At 44.6% G+C, this 17,114-nt stretch overlaps 1 protein-coding gene across 1 annotated transcript in view; it reads left to right on the top strand.

Moving 5' to 3' along the window:
* The window catches only part of agap3 (ArfGAP with GTPase domain, ankyrin repeat and PH domain 3), a gene marked incomplete at its 5' end in the record, with an annotated part of 106,508 nt that extends 94,255 nt beyond the window's left edge, over window positions 1-12,253 (top strand). The window contains 2 exons of the mRNA XM_079530317.1: window positions 10,845-11,100; window positions 11,834-12,253. Coding sequence (XP_079386443.1) covers window positions 10,845-11,100; window positions 11,834-12,061 — 484 coding nt within the window. The 3' untranslated portion in view covers window positions 12,062-12,253. The remainder of the gene's footprint in view (window positions 1-10,844; window positions 11,101-11,833) is intronic.
* Between the last annotated feature and the right edge of the window lie 4,861 nt (window positions 12,254-17,114).

Below are 17,114 nucleotides of genomic sequence, written 5' to 3'. Positions count from 1 at the left end.
GCTATTGAAAAATAGCAGATCTACAAGCTCATAGCTTTCGGAGAGATCCGTTCTTGTTCGCATTTGAAACCATCTTCAGCCAATAGAATAGAATTCAACAAACTTGTGTGCAAATCTAAAAAGATTTAACCCATTTAGACCCAAGGACGATTCTACAACTGCCTTCTAAATACTGACAGTGTTTCTGAAAAAACCCTATGTTTTCGTCAGTCGTTCTCAAACATTTTCATGTTGAGGACCCCCAAAATTATATGTATTTGCCGCCGACCCCCCCCATCTGAATATGTTGTTCCAGGGACCTCCCAGAAGCAAGGATTTGAGTTAAAAACTTTCGCTCTGAAAGAATATCTATTGAAAGATGTGCGCCACATTTTCACAATCTTTCAAAAAAGGAAAAAAAAAAGAAAACCTTGTAGATCTGCTATTTTTCAATAGCTAAAGTATGACATAATGCTTAAAACACCAAAAGGGGTTTCCGTCCTGATAAACATCACCACAATGTACTGTAGGTATATATATATATATATATATCCAATCATGCTCTTTTATCTAGTCTAGACAGATTATTTTTCCTGATCCATCCTCCCCACTCTGGTCACTTCTGAATTGAGTGATGGGCCGGCCTACAGTTATGTATTGACTGGTATGTGGGGTGAGGTAATTCTCTTCTACAACTGTCTGCGTTGGGTGGCCTCAGGGCAGGCATTGAGGTTCTTCATTGTCCCAAAAAAACAGAAAATTCAGATCTTAACACATTTAGGCCTGACGTCGAAATTAAAAAAATGTCTTCTAAATTCTGACAGTTTTCTGAAATACCTCATGTTTCTGTATCAGTGGTGCGCAATATTTCATGTCAAGGACCCCAAAAATTATATGTATTATATGTACCCCCATCTGAAAATATGTTGTTCCAGGGACCCCCCCCCCCCCTCCCCCCCCATAAGCAAAGATGAGTTCGCTCTGAAAGAATATATATTCAAAGATTTGCGCCACATTTTCAACAATAGCAGACCTACAGTATGAGCTTGTAGATCTGCTACTTTTTCAATAGCTACAGTATAACATAATGCTTACAACACCAAAAGGGGTTCCCGCCCCCAAAATGGTTTAATACTGTAACCTGCCATTAGTAACCACCATTCGTTTTTCACTGTCAAAACAGTAAGTCTGTCATGATGGAGCTTTCAGGAAAACAGCCCACTTCCTTACATCCTTACACCTGTAAACCTAGCTGTGACGATACAACATTCTGAAGGCTTGTTGATGATGACGTGGTTAATTCTCAACAAATGATAGCAGTGTCATCAGAATGTATGTGATCATATTTGACCATATTTGACCATTTCACCATGCCGTTTGTGTTGAATAGGGTTTATGTCATTTCGATGTAGGCTACTGTGACCTTGCACTCGTAAGATAACTAGATAAGACGGACGGTTACGTGTCTAAATTGTATAAAATTGTAGGTGTATTTTTGCTTGTAGAATTGTCGTTTTCTCAGGGCAGAAGACATCGCAATCATACTGGTGGTCTGGCATGATTAGCCCATTAACGAGTCACGGTAGACTGCAGACCACTTTCCAAAGCATACCATATGGATTGCTTGATTTTCAATTTTCAATCCATTTCAGTACAGTATATGAAACGGAACTTGCACAGACTTGAAACTTGTTCAAGATGGTAAAACCGACACACTAAATATCATTGTATTTTATTTTATTTTATTTTTGTCGGATTGAGTCTAGCTGAAAATAGTCCCTGGAGAAAACAGAAAAGATTGATTTCCGAATGAAATTCAAATGTGACTTATTAACTGTGCAATCATGTTTAGCCAACATTGACTCAATTACTTAGGTAAACTTATTAACGTTTAAATGGTCTGTTTATGTATGATATATCACCAAAGCTAAGGACAGACACTGACATGTAGGCTATTGAAGCTGGTATGGTCCAGGAACCCCTTTTGGTGTTTCAAGCATTATGTTATACTTTAGCTATCGAAAAATAGCAGATCTACAAGCTCGTAGCGCGGCACCGAGTGCCGCGCTACGAGCTTGTAGGTCTGCTATTTTTGAAAAGTCTTGAAAATATGGTGCAAATCTTTGAATATATATTATTTCAGAGCGTTTTTCAAGTCAAATCATTGCTTCCGGGGAAGTCCCTGGAACATCATATTTTCAGATGGGGGTCAGCGTGGCCAAATACAGATAATTCTGGGGGTCCTTGACAGGAAAAAGGTTGAACACCCTTACCACTGCCATAGAAACCATTTTTCAGAAAACTGTTAGGATTTAGAAGAATCCTTTTTTTAGAATCGTCCTCAGGTCTAAATGGGTTAAGCTATAAAGTGACTAAAAGGGGGGGTGTTTATTCTTACCTTCCTACTGATTGATTGATTGATTGATTGATTGATTGATTGATTGATTGATTGATTGATTGAAATATTTATTAACAGTTTGCAGAATTACAGTACATTTCAAGCACAACTCAATACAAAGACTGTTAACTGTGAGTGGACGACCCAATAAAGCGTTACACTTGTTTACAAGAGGGTCCACCTTGTTCAATTAATCAAAACATTTAGAGACGTACAAATAGACACTAATATATAGCCAAAGAACAGAACAGGAATTCATCACATACAACTCGTACGTACACCATCATCACACTATACCTCCCATATATAAGCTGCTCTCGTCTTGAGAGAAGCCTAGATTTTAATTGTGTCACTCGGGGAGACACGTAGCAGCTTTGTGATGGCACCTCGGCAGACAGTGTATGGCTCCCAACCTCCCAACTAAACATCAGTGACAACCTAATCTAAACGATTCAGTAACTACCTGAATATGAACTCAGCATCTGATTGAATGTCTACTGCAAGACTAGTTTTACCCCCCCGTCTCTTTGAGATTTAACCCATTTAGACCTGAGGACGATTCTAAAAAAAAAAAAATGTCTTCAAAAGTCTGGACAGTTTTCTGAAATACCTATGTTTCTATGTCAGTGGTTCTCAACCTTTTTCATGTCAAGGACCCCCAGAATTATCTGTATTTGGCTGAACATATGTAGGCCTCGTTCCAGGGACCCTCCCCCTTCCCAGAGGCAAAGATTTGAGTTTAAAACGTTCGCTCTGAAAGAATATATATATTCAAAGACTTGCGCCACATTTTCAAGATTTTTCAAAAATAGCAGATCTACAAGCTCGTAGCGCGGCACTCGGTGCCGCGCTACGAGCTTGTTAGATCTGCTATTTTTCAACAGCTAAAGTATAACATAATGCTTAAAACACCAGAAGGGGTTCCCCGCCCAGAATGGGTTAAGTTAGGAGGCATTCATCCACAAGATTGGTTTAGCGTTATGATATTCTGAATGGAAAGAGAGAATGCAACATATAGATTTGCCGTATACGCGGATGCAGGCGGCGACACTGAAATTATTAGTCCACAACATCATGCTGATTGCTTGGCGTTGGTGTGTGCGTGCGTGCGTGCGTGCGTGCGTGCGTGCGTGCGTGCGCGCACTGTATATGTATGCATTTGGGGGAGTCACATTTTGGGGAGTCCTCTGCACTGTACAGAGAACAACCATAGAAGCAGAGGTCAAACTATATGCCCGCCATACCGTATCAATCACACGGCAGTCGTAGAATACACACAAATTCATGGCTGAGCCTAAACGTTGGCAGGCAAGTCAATGGGTTATCTTGCCACAAATAATCTGCCCACCCATAAATTTGCAGGAGCCACGCGCATGCACACCCCTGAACTTATAGTCCGCAAACTGGAGGGGAGTAGTTTGTTTAATTAGCGCCTGGCAGTCGCCTTGTTTTGCACACCACCTCTAATTGCTTGGCACGCTCCCGATAGAAAATGTGCCACTGAGTATTTTTGACAGAGAGAGAGAGAGAGAGAGAGAGAGAGAGGTGGGGGAGAGGGTGTGGGGGTTGTCCAGTTGCTCGTTCTAACCTCGGCCTCTGCCGGACACAGTGCGCGTGCACCCACCCACCCACTCGCACAAATGCACACATGGCGGTTTTCATTTGGGCGGAGATGTCCTGGAGCATGGGACGGATGTGGACGGCTATCCCTCATTGACGCGCGGCCCCTCTCACTGTCACCCTCTGTGGGCTCGGCGCGGCGCCCACGGCCACAGGCAGGTAATAGCTCTGATGAGAGCCCTCCACTTTGTTTCAGAAATAACCCATTCTGGGCGGGGAACCCTCTTTTTGGTGTTGTTTCAAGCATTGTGTTATGCTTTTAGCTATTTAAAAATAGCAGATCTACAAGCTCCGAGTGCCGCGCTACGAGCGTGTAGGTCTGCTATTTTTGAAAAATCGTGAAAATGTGGCGCAAATCTTTGAATATATATCCTTTCAAAGCGAACGTTTTTAACTCAAATCTTTGCTTTTGGCCGGGGGGGTCCCTGGAACAACATATTTTCAGATGGGGGGGTCGGCGGCCAATTGCATATAATTCTGGGGCTCCTTGACATGAAAATGTTTGAGAACGACCGACACAGAAACATGGGTTTTTCAAGAAAACTGTGATTTAAAAGACATTTGTAGAATCGTCCGGGTCTAAATGGGATAATTTGCCACTCCTGCCGCCTGCAGGGGCCGCGCGGTAATAAAAATGAATCACACCACTAACCTCTTCAAGCCCCAACCGGACCCGCTGATAGTTTTTAACTCTCTCCGCTCCGATCCGATTGGCTTCTTGGCCCGTTCCTTCCTCAGCTGTTGCTACGTCTAGCGCTGATGTGTGCCATGACGAGACGCTGTGGGAACCAGTGCGATCGGGTGGTTCTGGGGTTGGGTGTCGCCATTTAATGAGCTCGCCCTGACTCTCCGTCCTGAAGATCAGTCCCCCGAAACCTGCGGAGCGAGGCTGCAGGGCTACTCACAGGTTAGGGGTGCTGGAAAATGCCAACTCTCTGAAGAGCCTTTTAGAATAGCTGGCCTTGCCAGGAGCCCTGGTGGAGGTGGGGTAATTAATTTAGACAAATGAACGGCTAGGTCTTTCCGGCTAAAGGCCCCCCCCCCCCCCCACCCACCCTCTCTTTCTCTCTCTCTCTCCATGTCTCTCTCTCTCTCTCTCTCTCTCTCTCTCTCTCTCTCTCTCTCTCTCTCTCTCTCTCTCTCTCTCTCTCTCTCTCTCTCTCTCTCTCTCTCTCTCTAAATGAAACCCACAGGTCAGTAATTAGCCCTGTGTGGGAGAACTGATGCCACAGTCGCTAATTACCCACATGCCACAGCTGGGTTCTAAAGCCAGGTAGAGACACATAGTGACAGGTCCGATACGTTATTCCAACTTGGTCACACGTACGTATATCTATAGGTACGTAACGATGTTTCAATTATCACAAAAGTATATAAATGCATTACAGAAAGAGATCCTAAGCCTGGGTCACTCTGAATGAAGTGTGGTCGATTTTTAAATGGCGATAATCTCTCTCGCTCCATAAGGAACAAGGGTTTCGAGCATGTGTGCGTGTGTAAGGCAGGCCTGCATGTATTATTGTCCCCTCTTTGTCGGCGAGGGCCCCGGGTTCAGCGAGGGTTAACAGCGTGAGCGTTTAAGGGTGTTAGTCTTGCTGGCACAAAAACACAGCCCACTCCATCATGAAGAGTCTGACAACCTCATTAATGTCACAATATATTCAACTCATCCCTCTGCCTCTAGGGCACCCCAGATGCTCTCCTCCCTAACCTCTCTGGAAAGCCCCGCTGCTCTCCCACAAGACAACCTTGCAGTTCGGCAGGTCTGAGCGACTGACTGCCATGTCTTTCCGGGGCCAAATGTTCTTGAAACTTTAAAAAAACAAACAAGAAAAACAAAATCCAAAATCGCCATTTGAGTAATTTTACAGTTGTTTTTTCCCCTCAGAGCAGAGATTTTTTTAAACTGTACCCAACGTCGACCACGGGGAGTCTTATTTAGCACTTTTTACTGTGCCCGTTCACTGTGTTGCGCCTCCATTGCTCGGCCCTAGCAACCTTTGAAGCTTTGGGGCCCAGCTTTCTTTCCCTGGTGTGTGTGTGTGTGTGTGTGTGTGTGTGTGTGTGTGTGTGTGTGTGTGTGTGTGTGTGTGTGTGTGTGTGTGTGTGTGTGTGTGTGTGTGTGTGTGTGTGTGTGTGTGTGTGTGTGTGTGTGTGTGTGTGTGTGTGTGTGTGTGTGTGTGTGTGTGTGTGTGTGTGTGTGTGTGTGTGTGTGTGTGTGTGTGTGTGTGTGTGTGTGTGTGTGTGTGTGTGTGTGTGTGTGTGTGTGTGTGTGTGTGTCTTTTTTCCTCCCTCTGTCGTTTTCCTCTTGGCCCCCATTCTGTGTCTTTCTGTCCGTCCCCCCCTCTCTCTCTCTCTCTCTCACACACTCTCTCTCTCTCTCTCTCACTCGCTCTCGCACTCTCTCTCTCTCAATATGTGGAAGTGAAGCCGCTGGCTGCATGGGAAATCAGTCCATTACAAGTTGCCCACCCCCACTGTGAAGACTGTTTAGGCCCCCCTCCCTCCCTCACCCCCTCATTTCTTCCCTCAGTGCGTCTATTTGATGTGTCCACACAGTGCATTTTTTGAAGCAGGGGGAAAAAGAGGAGGAGCCGGGGAACCTTTTGATTGTTTAGGAAGGACCAAGGATGTGTTGGGAAAAGATGGCCCTAATGGCAGGACGGACATCCTCCTCCGCTTCCTATATGGACCAATGCACCTTTATTGGAGGGCAGTTGGATTGGTCATTCTACGGCTATACTCTTGTAGCACCAACTCCACCCCTCTCTGTCTCAGTCGTCCCCGTCCCCCCACCACCACCACCTCCCCTATAAATTCCCATTTGCCTTTGTCTTTCAGGCTTGACTAATTATCCTTGTTTGTCCCCTCTTTATTTGAACGCAGTCATGTGTTCTTGACTCTGTGGGCTGGGTTTAGGAGAATCATTCCGCCATTTGCCACTTAATTAAGTCAGGGTCAGAATCCATTGCTCAGCTCGGGGTTGAAGGCAAAGGAACTCTAATAGAATTATAAAAGGTGGCCTTTCTCTGAAGGTTTTGCTGAAACTGCCACGCTATGAAAAGAGAGCCACAGTTCTACGCTTATAGAAAACCCCTCAACGTTTTCTTGTGTGTTTCGTATCAAATTAATTGTCGCGAAAGGGGAAATGAAACACTCAGGATTGCGGTGAGATAACTCATGCTTCTCATTCCGAAACAAACACCAGTTGTGTTTATAGTTCAATGAGACAAAGACGGAGGTTTTTTTTATTGGGAGGTTTGGGATGCCAGCTGTACGTCCCCCGAGCAACAGATACATTTAGAACAAGCATGTGCAGCAGAGAGAGGTGCTGAGATGGGTGTGGGTGCTTATGTGGAAGGAAGGAACTCTTGTATGTGCTTTAAAATGAAATGTGCGCACATCTGTGTGTGTGTGTGTGTGTGTGTGTGTGTGTGCGTGTGCGCGTGTGTGCGTGCGTGCGCACGTGCGCGCGCGCGTAGGAAACCATTGGTTTCCCCCCTCCTCTTTCAGAGAAAGTTTGCTTTATTTTTCTCTACTCTCCCTCTCCCCTCTCCTGGCGCTTTGACATGCTAAATCTGCTGATTTTATTTTGCTTCCTCCTGCGGTGAGGAAGTGTCCTTTTCAAGGGTCTCGGTTTCCCCCCCGACTGTCTAAACCCTACCTCTCTGTTTAGATTGTTTTTCTAATTCAAACAAAAGACAGAGGCGGGATTACCATTTCACTTCCTTTCACACTCCGGCTTTCAAGTGGCAGCAGCTGAGGAATTTACGGAAAACCACTGCCTGCCTGCATCGCTGCCTTTTTCCCCTTTTTAAAAAAACCTGACTCTTCCTAAAGAGATGTGGTTGATTATGGAGCTGAGGTCTTTTCCAGGAGTCCTCGGGCTCCCGATTTTTGTATTAAGAGGCTAACAAAGTATCCTCTGGGTTCCTTTCTGGGAGTTGACATCTTCTTAATGGCTCTCCTCAGCGCCTTTTTTGTTTCATGTCTTGGTGCTAACTTTCTGCCTCATTTAGCTCATATCAATTCACTTGGCTCTACAGACTCAGGCATCCCATTCAGGGGCCTCGCTTTCTGAAGCCAACTTTGGACAGCAGCCCTCAGTGATACCCCCCCCCCCCCCCCCCCGCCCCCCAAAACGTGCAAAGCTGTAGGTTTTCTCCTTGAGTTTCAACAACCGGTGAGGCATATTGAGTTTTCAAACATCCTACTTGGGACGTTTTTACTAGAAATAGATGCTTGTTTTTTTTGTTTTACTTACTTGATCCCTCCCTCCCATTGGAAGCAAGAAGGGTGGGTATATAGGACTGTCCCCTGCTACCCTAAGCAATCCACTTGTTTTGAGGCCCATTGATTTGCTAACAGGCTTGTCCGCACATAATGACTGAGTAGGGTTTGATGGAGGACTTACACCATAAAACTCCTAGGCACTCCAATTGCCTGCCATTAGGGCTACATTGTTGTTCACACAACACTTCACCCTTTTTAGAGAAGATTTGCTTATGCTTTGGGGGAGAAAAGGGACATTCCCTGTCGCATTCAACAGTCGAGAAGCCCGGTCTTATGTTATTTTATTTTTTTGTATATTGCAATGAGCTGAGAGACACAATAGCTACAGTATTTCAAAACAACAACTGGACCTTTTTCAAATGTATTTTAATAATGGAGAGTGAAAGTTGTTTTAAATAGCAGCTTTATGAGCTTCCGGTGGTGTTTTGCAGTTAATCAAAGTGTGCTTGGCCTCTGACAAAGGCTTGGCCCTGCTCCGTCAGACACTTAACCTCTGCAGTTAGGGCCAGTGCCAGACTCGGGTATACTAACTATACCATGGAGAGCTCCGTGAAGGGACCCTGGCCTCGACAGCTACTTGCTATACTCCCGACTCGAGTACATAACAAGAAGATTGTAACGGTCATAGATCACCACAGCATGCTGTATTTAGCAACCTGACGCACCGCGTGGCAACATGCGCATAACATTTTCTTTAACCCATTTTGACCTGAGATCAGATTCTAAAAATGTCTTCTTGAAAATGACAGTTTTCTGAAAAAGCTATGTTTCTATGTCAGTGGTTCTTCGATTTTTCAAAAATAGCAGACCTACAAGCTTGTAGCGCGCCACTCGGTGGCGCGCTATGAGCTTGTAGATCTGCTATTTTTCAATAGCTAAAGCATAACATAATGCTAACACCAAAAGGGGTTCCCGCCCAAAATGGGTTAAATGATACAATTCCATTTCATGTGCATTTAGCACTTTACTAAATAGTACGTTTATCTTTTCCCGTGATCGTGACTGAATTGAATTGAAGTGAATTAGACTGTCAGTTTGTTTGGTGCGAGCTGAAAGTAAGCGGTCTATCATGATGATGCCAGTGTGAACAGAGAGCCCCCACGGGAACCTTGTCACTCTCAACCAGCCAGGCCTGCGTTGCCGCTATCCGTACAAACGCTCTCTGTCAGTCACTCCACGAATCCAAACAACGGCCTCTTTCTTACAACCCTTATCATGCCGACTGGCGGGTTCACAGGGTCAGCTCCACACTGGGCATGCTCAGTCATTCACGTATTGATATTGATTTTTTTTTCTTTCTTTCTTTATTTTTGGACAGTTTGTGTGTGGGCAGAGAAAGAAACGAGGGTCAAGATGAAGAGCAATAGATAGAATTCTGACTGGCAGTAGAGGATGGAGCCCCCCCCCCCCCCACACACACACACACCAACCCCTCTCTCTCTCTCTCTCTCGCTCTCTCTCTCTCTCTGCCTGTCTCTCTCCCTCTCGGTCTATTCTCTGTGTCGTGGGCTGAACTGAAGGAGCGCCCCACATCCCTGCAGCTCTCTCTGGCTGCCATTCAGCCCCATCGATCTGACTCAGGGCCCAGCCGACCCCCAGGGGAAAAACTGGGCTCTGAGACATACTATCTCTTTTTTATGGTGAGGGGAGGGAGATCCACCGGTTTCAGACTGACGGCTGACAGCGCTGATAAAAAATGTCCCCCCCTCCCCGCTGTATTGTCCATAGCAGACATGCTGTTCACAATGTGTAACCTTTACAGAGCTGGCTAGACTTTAACCCTATCGCTGTCGGCCACTGTCAGTGGAAAGTATGGGGTATATAGAGCCAGAAGAATCATTCACACCCTATATGGACTAAAGTACCACATTATGCTATGTTTCTCATTGTAAAAAAAACAACAAAAAAGACTATTGTGGCTTTTCTTGCATTGAAAAAGAGCATTATGGTTCTCTTAGGACAGTTACTTGACCCCCATTTCTTGCTTCCTCTGCTTTTTATCTGTAGATATTTTTAACCGCACCACCAGGGCAGGTCAGTTTGTGGCCTCCTGGTGGCGCTATAATAGGCCAATGTGAAAAGGGTGCCGTTTCTTCTTACGCCTTGGATGGCAATTGGATGATTTGGTGGCGCTATAACAGGCCGTTCTGGAAAATGTGGGGCAGAGGTTCACCGTTGGCATCCAGGGAGTGTGTGCGCAAAATTTGGCATCGACCGGGTTAACGGTGCCGGAGATTAGCTGGTAACAGACGGACGGACACACACACACACACACACACGGACGGACACACGGACGGAGTGCAAAACATACTCTCTCCCCATGCCTTCGGCCTGGTGGAGACAATAACTATGATTGCTATAATCATCCCCCCCCCCCCCCCCCTTACTTAAATGTTTCCTTTTGTGCTGGTTGACTTTCATCTCACTTTTTATCTCAGCTTCTCATTCTTAATTGAAATGAATTGAATCAAATTCAATCCTTCTAGCATCTGCTGCCTGACCTACATCGCCTCTCTCTCTCTCTCTCTCTCTCTCCCTCTCTCTCTCTCTCCAGGGAGGAAAAGGAGCGATGGATACGAGCAAAGTATGAGCAGAAGCTGTTCCTAGGGGCGCTGCCCCAGTCGGACGTGCCCCTGGGGCAGCAGCTGCTGCGGGCGGTGGTGGAGGATGACCTGAGGACGGTGGTGCTGCTGCTCGCCCACGGCACCAAGGAGGAGGTTAATGAGACCTACGGGGATGGAGACGGACGCACTGCGCTGCACCTCTCCTGCGCCATGGCCAACGTGGTCATCACACAGCTGCTCATTTGGGTGAGTGTGTGGGCTCTTGAGGTTATAGAGTACGGCACGCTCCGTATTTGGGGCGTAGCTAGCTGCATTGGGGAACAGTGTTGAGTTCGTCGACTACAACTGTGACGAAAGATGTTCGTCAACTACCTTTTTTCACTGAAGAAAACTAAATAAAATCGAAGCTACGATGACTGCTATTTTCAGCAAGTGTAAATTCAGCCGACATCAAGGCCCGCCAAAACACATTTTAGTCGAGTAAATCAACTGTAAATTTAGTCGACATTTGGTGCCGAAATCGCCTTTGGATGCCTATTTTAATATCAACTGTGTCCTGTTTGCGTTCAGATTCACGGTCGGTTGAAAAAAACAAACGGAAATGGAAATTCCCACTGTGTTATGCTGTTTTTAGAACGCTAATATCTTGGATTCTTCTTTTTAGACCAAAATTTGCGGCTCATTTCTCTAAACGATATGATCCTCGCTTACAAAAAGTATGTTTTGGGTGGATTAAATAAATGACAATCGCGCGACATGTTACATAGCGGATTTTTTACTTCCTGACTCTCAGTTTCCGGCCAAATCCGGCCTTTCAATCTAAGAGTCTCGCCCATAGAGTTATGTGTGGCGCTCTGAGCCAACCACCAAATGAGTTAATTATTAGGATAATGGAAGGAAATGGAAGTACCTTTTTTTTTTATTCTACACACAAAACAACCACAAAATGTCTCATTGTGCCATTATATCCAACTCACAGTACGCCGTGGACGTGAACAGTCGGGACGCGCGTGGCCAGACGCCCCTGTCGTACGCCCGGCGGGCCGGAAGCCAGGAATGTTCCGACATCTTGCTTCAGCACGGCTGCCCCAACGACGCCAGTGGCCTGGCCGCCTCTGTGCCCACCCCGAACATGACTCGCCGCAATCCCAACGTCAACAACAACAACGCCCAGTGTGAGCTCAACCGCAGCATCAGCATCATGTAGGAGGAGACAAGCGGGGACCACACAGCTGCAAACACTTAACCCGAGTGATTCCGCCTACCGTCTACTTAGCAGATTTCTCTTAAAGGGGAAAACCACCCATTTTCAACATTTTACTATGTCATTAATGTACCTTAGAGCTGTTGTGTGGAAATAATAAAAAAGTCCCCCCATTCTGTGTTTCCTAGAACTGTAATTATGAAAAAAATCATTAACATGGTGAAACACATCTTGATGACATCATCAAGATGTGTTTCACCATGTTAATGATTTTTTTCAGACCTCTAGTTCTAGGAAACACAGAATGGGGGAACTTTTTTATTATTTCCACACAACAGCTCTAAGGTACATTAATGACATAGTAAAATGTTGAAAATGGGTGGTTTTCCCCTTTAAGAGAAATCTGCTAAGTAGACGGTAGGCGGAATCACTCGGGGAACTTTTTTATTATTTCCACACAACAGCTCTAAGGTACATTAATGACATAGTAAAATGTTGAAAATGAGTGGAATGCCCCTTTAAGGCCTCACTCACACCTGAGACACAAGCAAGACACATTGCGTCTTGGATGTTGTGAGTGTCATGGCCGCCCGCCTCAATGCATTTCCAATGGGAGTCACATGGTTTGAAGACACAACCTTGTTGCATGTTGTGTCATGCACAACAATGTTGTGTCATGAAACCAATGTGACTGCCATTGGAAATGCATTGAGGCGGCCATAACACACAGAAGACACAGGACATAAGTGTGTCTTGGTCTTGCGTGTGTCTTACGTGTGAGTGAGGCCTTACTCCTCTGTTCCATACAGTGTAAGGGTGCACTCACACGGTTAATGCAATGCTCTGTGCTCGTTGGATGCATTTTGTGTTGTGTCATGGCCGCCCAATGCGTTTCCAATGGAGGTCACATGGTTTGACACAACATAGGGGGAGGGGTCTGTTGTATGGCTTTCAGCTGTGTTTCGACTGCGCCCCTCCCCCTCATACAACACAATGTTGTGTCAAACCATGTGACCTCCATTGGAAATGCATTGGGCGGCCATGACACAACACAGCATTGATCCAACGAGCACAGAGAATTGCATTAACCGTGTGAGTGCACCCTAAGCCCGGTATCAGTGGAGAGCTGTCAGACGGTATAATGGACAGAATGCAAGATATTCCACTGCGCTGAAGGAGTGCGCGTTCGGATGGGTGTGCCCCCAGTGGACACCACCGTATACGATTTCATTGTTTGGTTTTCCCCACTTGTTATGATTGTTATTTTCGTGTTCTGGTCAGCTCGCATTATTGTCACAGAGCTAAATCTATCAGCTTTAAGCTTTTTGTTGTTAAGCATCAACCAAATAACTTCGGCATTCGCAACCCTCCTACGAAAAGCATTTCCTTAAATGCTTGAACTTTTCCTCTCATGTCAGGAGCCAAACCGAGCAGATCTCGAACGCATACGAAAGGCACAAGGTCTTGTTGGAAAGGGACAAAATCTTACATGATCGAGTTTACATCAGTGTCTATGGCTATTGTGGCGTTCCATAATGACGTATGACTTAAATGCAGCTATCAAACTCTTGACATACTATTCATATACAAAGGCAAGGCAATTAGAGATGAGACGAGTACAAATTATTGAAATACTTTACTCACGGGGAAAAAGGGGGTTTTGTCATAAAAGAGTTGATTGCACAATGCCTACACAGCATTTGTTGAAAGTGAGACATTTTCTCTTCCACCCTTATGGTCCACTCCTGTTGCAAATCATACATGATTAGAAAGTAATTTAGGGGCAATATGCTTTATGGCCATTGAGTCTTTGCAACGATGCCTCTTCAATCAAACTTCATTCAAAAGGGTCGATTGGAAGAAGGAAATTCATTATGACATCTTTGTTGGATTTCTTTTCGGCATTGGGATCTACGAGAGTGTGCTGATAATTGTTTGACACAGATACACAAGAGTAATGAAATATCTATTCACTTCCTGTGGTCGAAGCCCTATAACGTTGGTACACACAAACACATTTTGCTTTGTTGTGTGCGTGTGCGTGTGTGCGTGTGTGCGTGTGCGTGTGCGTGTGTGTGTGTGTGTGTGTGTGTGTGTGTGTGTGTGTGTGTGTGTGTGTGTGTGTGTGTGTGTGTGTGTGTGTGTGTGTGTGTGTGTGTGTGTGTGTGTGTGTGTGTGTGTGTGTGTGTGTGTGTGTGTGTGTGTGTGTGTGTCTTTAATTCTTCGCAGCAGAGAATTGAAGGGCATTTCTGTTCATGAGAAAAGACACTGGAGAAATTAACAAACACGTAGGAGGTATTTTCATGTACGGAGTTCTGTCAAATGTAGTCGTACTTCCTTCAACGTATCCTCGTATGAACATTGTGGACTTGTCCTGACCTTGGGAGACATAAACACAATGGCCCCTTCACCTTTTCCGCAAACGTATGTGGGGTTTAACCCAGCCTCCGATCACCTCACACCTAACAAAAGGGACATAACCAAATGGATCTGAGAAACTAAGATGACTTGAAATGAACCTGATATTTAGAGATTAAAAAGAACAAGAAGGGATATAAATTATGACCTGAATTCACACTCTTCAACATTGATTCAACGTGGGGGCTTGAACAAGAAATATAGTCGGAGGGAATTGACACTAATGTATTTTGTCAAATTGTCTTTCTTCAACTGCCATTTAATATTTTAAACTAGCTTTTCTTTTTGGGTCGTATATCAGTTTACAATGGCAGGGTTTATGTTTACAGATTAACTTTTTTGTATCGACTTGGTACTCAAATGGCATTCCCCAGTATTTCTAGTTTTTTGAAACCCAGAGAAATGGAATATGTTGTCGGGTAAGGTTGAGCATATAAAAGAGACTGATGGCTGAGACACCCATGTCATCAGATTATGTTTGAATTGGTTTCAGTGGTACTGTATCATTTCAATGGCCTTCTGTAGTGTGTGGTAGAATTCTCTATTGGTACCAGCATAGTGTATTTCAGTGAATGGACTACTTTCAACTTGCCTTCCCTATTTTGGGCATGGCGAAGGTTTGAAAAGAAAATAATTAAAAACATTAAGAAAATTGCAGATCTACAAGCTCACAATGTATTGCAAGCTTGCAGTTTAGATTTGTTTTTAATGTTTTTAATTGGTTGGGTACATTTCAATGTCTGGGAGAATTGCTAAGAGGAGCTACATATGTTCATACATACCTACCTATTAGAGATTACCTGAACCCTCTGTGCCACAAAATGTCTTATATCCTTCACTAAAATCCCAGAAACCTGCCTCAAAAGGACCTCTTTAAAGTAGCCTAAAGGGAGAGTATAAGTGTACATATTAGTTAAGTACTTCTATCATAGGACATACTCCTCTTAGGCCCACAAGTTCTAATGGTTAATTAGGTCAACAATACGTTCACCTTGACCCATGAACCATGTTTAAATGTTTTTATTTCCTCTGCTTTTAAGCATAATGTAAGGTACTTCTGTTTGGCCCCAATGTTTCGACATTGCTTGGCCATCACTGGTACTGGTGTATAATGATGTACATTTGACATATTTATAATGCAGTATGTAAATATGGTTTTTGTTTGTTTTTATTTGTTTAATTTTCCTATTGTAATTCCTTATCTTTACGTTAAGAACGTGAAACAAAGCAAAAGCTAAAGAGTTACTTGTTGTATGCTTGGATGCTTGGCTGACCGTTGACCTAATAATAAACACCAATAAAACAATGTAGCCTTCCCTGGATTTGGGAAATAAACAAATGTGTGTAGTACTTTGTCTTGTTCTGCCTATTTTGCTGTTGGAGCCCAACATTTTTATGCTTCAACTGTAGGGACCTGTCTAGAAGAGGGCCTGTCAATTTGTGTGTCTAATCGCAAACCACAGTGTTTTTTTCACGCCACTAGACCAATGTATGCGTAGTGTGTATTGTGGAAATGACGATAAAACTGCGAATTCCAATTTTTGGTGAAGCTGTACTTTTTGTCTGTGCGTGCGTGCGTGCGTGCGTGCGTGCGTGCGTGCGCGCGCGCAGCTAATCTCCGGCACCATTGGACCAATCAACGCGAAACTGTGCACGCAAACCACCTGGAGGCCAGAGCAGAAACGCTTCCCCACATTTTTCACATCGTCCTGTTATCGCACTACCAGGAGGCCGGTTTTAGCTAAACACATTTTTGAGCGGTGCCAACTGCTCCAATGACTGGCCACGTGTCTCCATGTCTCTATGTATGTCTGTCTCTTTGGGGTACAAACAGCTGCAATACCGCTGGGTGGCCTACCTTCAAGTGCTGTTTTTGTATCCTTTGAAAGTATTGGTTACAGGTGCATGATGGGAAGCTGAGTTTTCAGTGTGACATTCATGTAATTTATTATTTTTGTTATTATTATTTAATTTATTTTTTATTTTTTTATTATTATAATTTATTTTTATTTTTGTGCGTTAGACCCAGAGGTCGACAATTCTAGTAAGTCAACAACTGTGCTTTACTCGTGAGCACCGCTCACTTCACAATATGGTGTGGTTTCTTATATTACTCCTACTATTTTGTCCAGACACATACACCACGTAATCGGGTCTTCCATCCCAATTCACTACGATTGGCTTTCAAAGTTTGCGGGAGGGTCCCATTTCGCATGAAATACCACAAGCACCGCTGTACCGACCGAGAACGGGACCGAGACGCACAGTCCCAGTAAGCCATGGAAGAACCTCCATCCCACATTTTTCAAATCGTCCTGTTATAGCGCCACCAGGAGGCAAGGTTTTGCGAAATATATATTTCTATTGATTTTTTTCAGAAATCCGAACGACGGGCACCGCACTCCCTCGAGTCCTCACCGGTGTGCGTACCGAAGTCGGTTGAACAGACGGTTCTCGAGATACGTGAAAATAAACACGGACATAGGTTTTGTGCTTATTGTAAGATGGCCTATTGGAATAGATTCAACGGAGGTTGGATTGGGCTGAAACTGTCCAAATCAAGGTATATGAAAAAGGAGGTAAAGACACCGACGTCATTTTCGCTATCATGCAATTCCAGACGTCAGATTCGTCGCAC

The sequence above is a fragment of the Electrona antarctica genome, assembly GCF_951216825.1.
Source record: "Electrona antarctica genome assembly, chromosome: 19".
Classification (NCBI taxonomy): Eukaryota; Metazoa; Chordata; class Actinopteri; order Myctophiformes; family Myctophidae; genus Electrona; species Electrona antarctica.
This window is presented reverse-complemented; position numbering and strand designations above follow the sequence as displayed.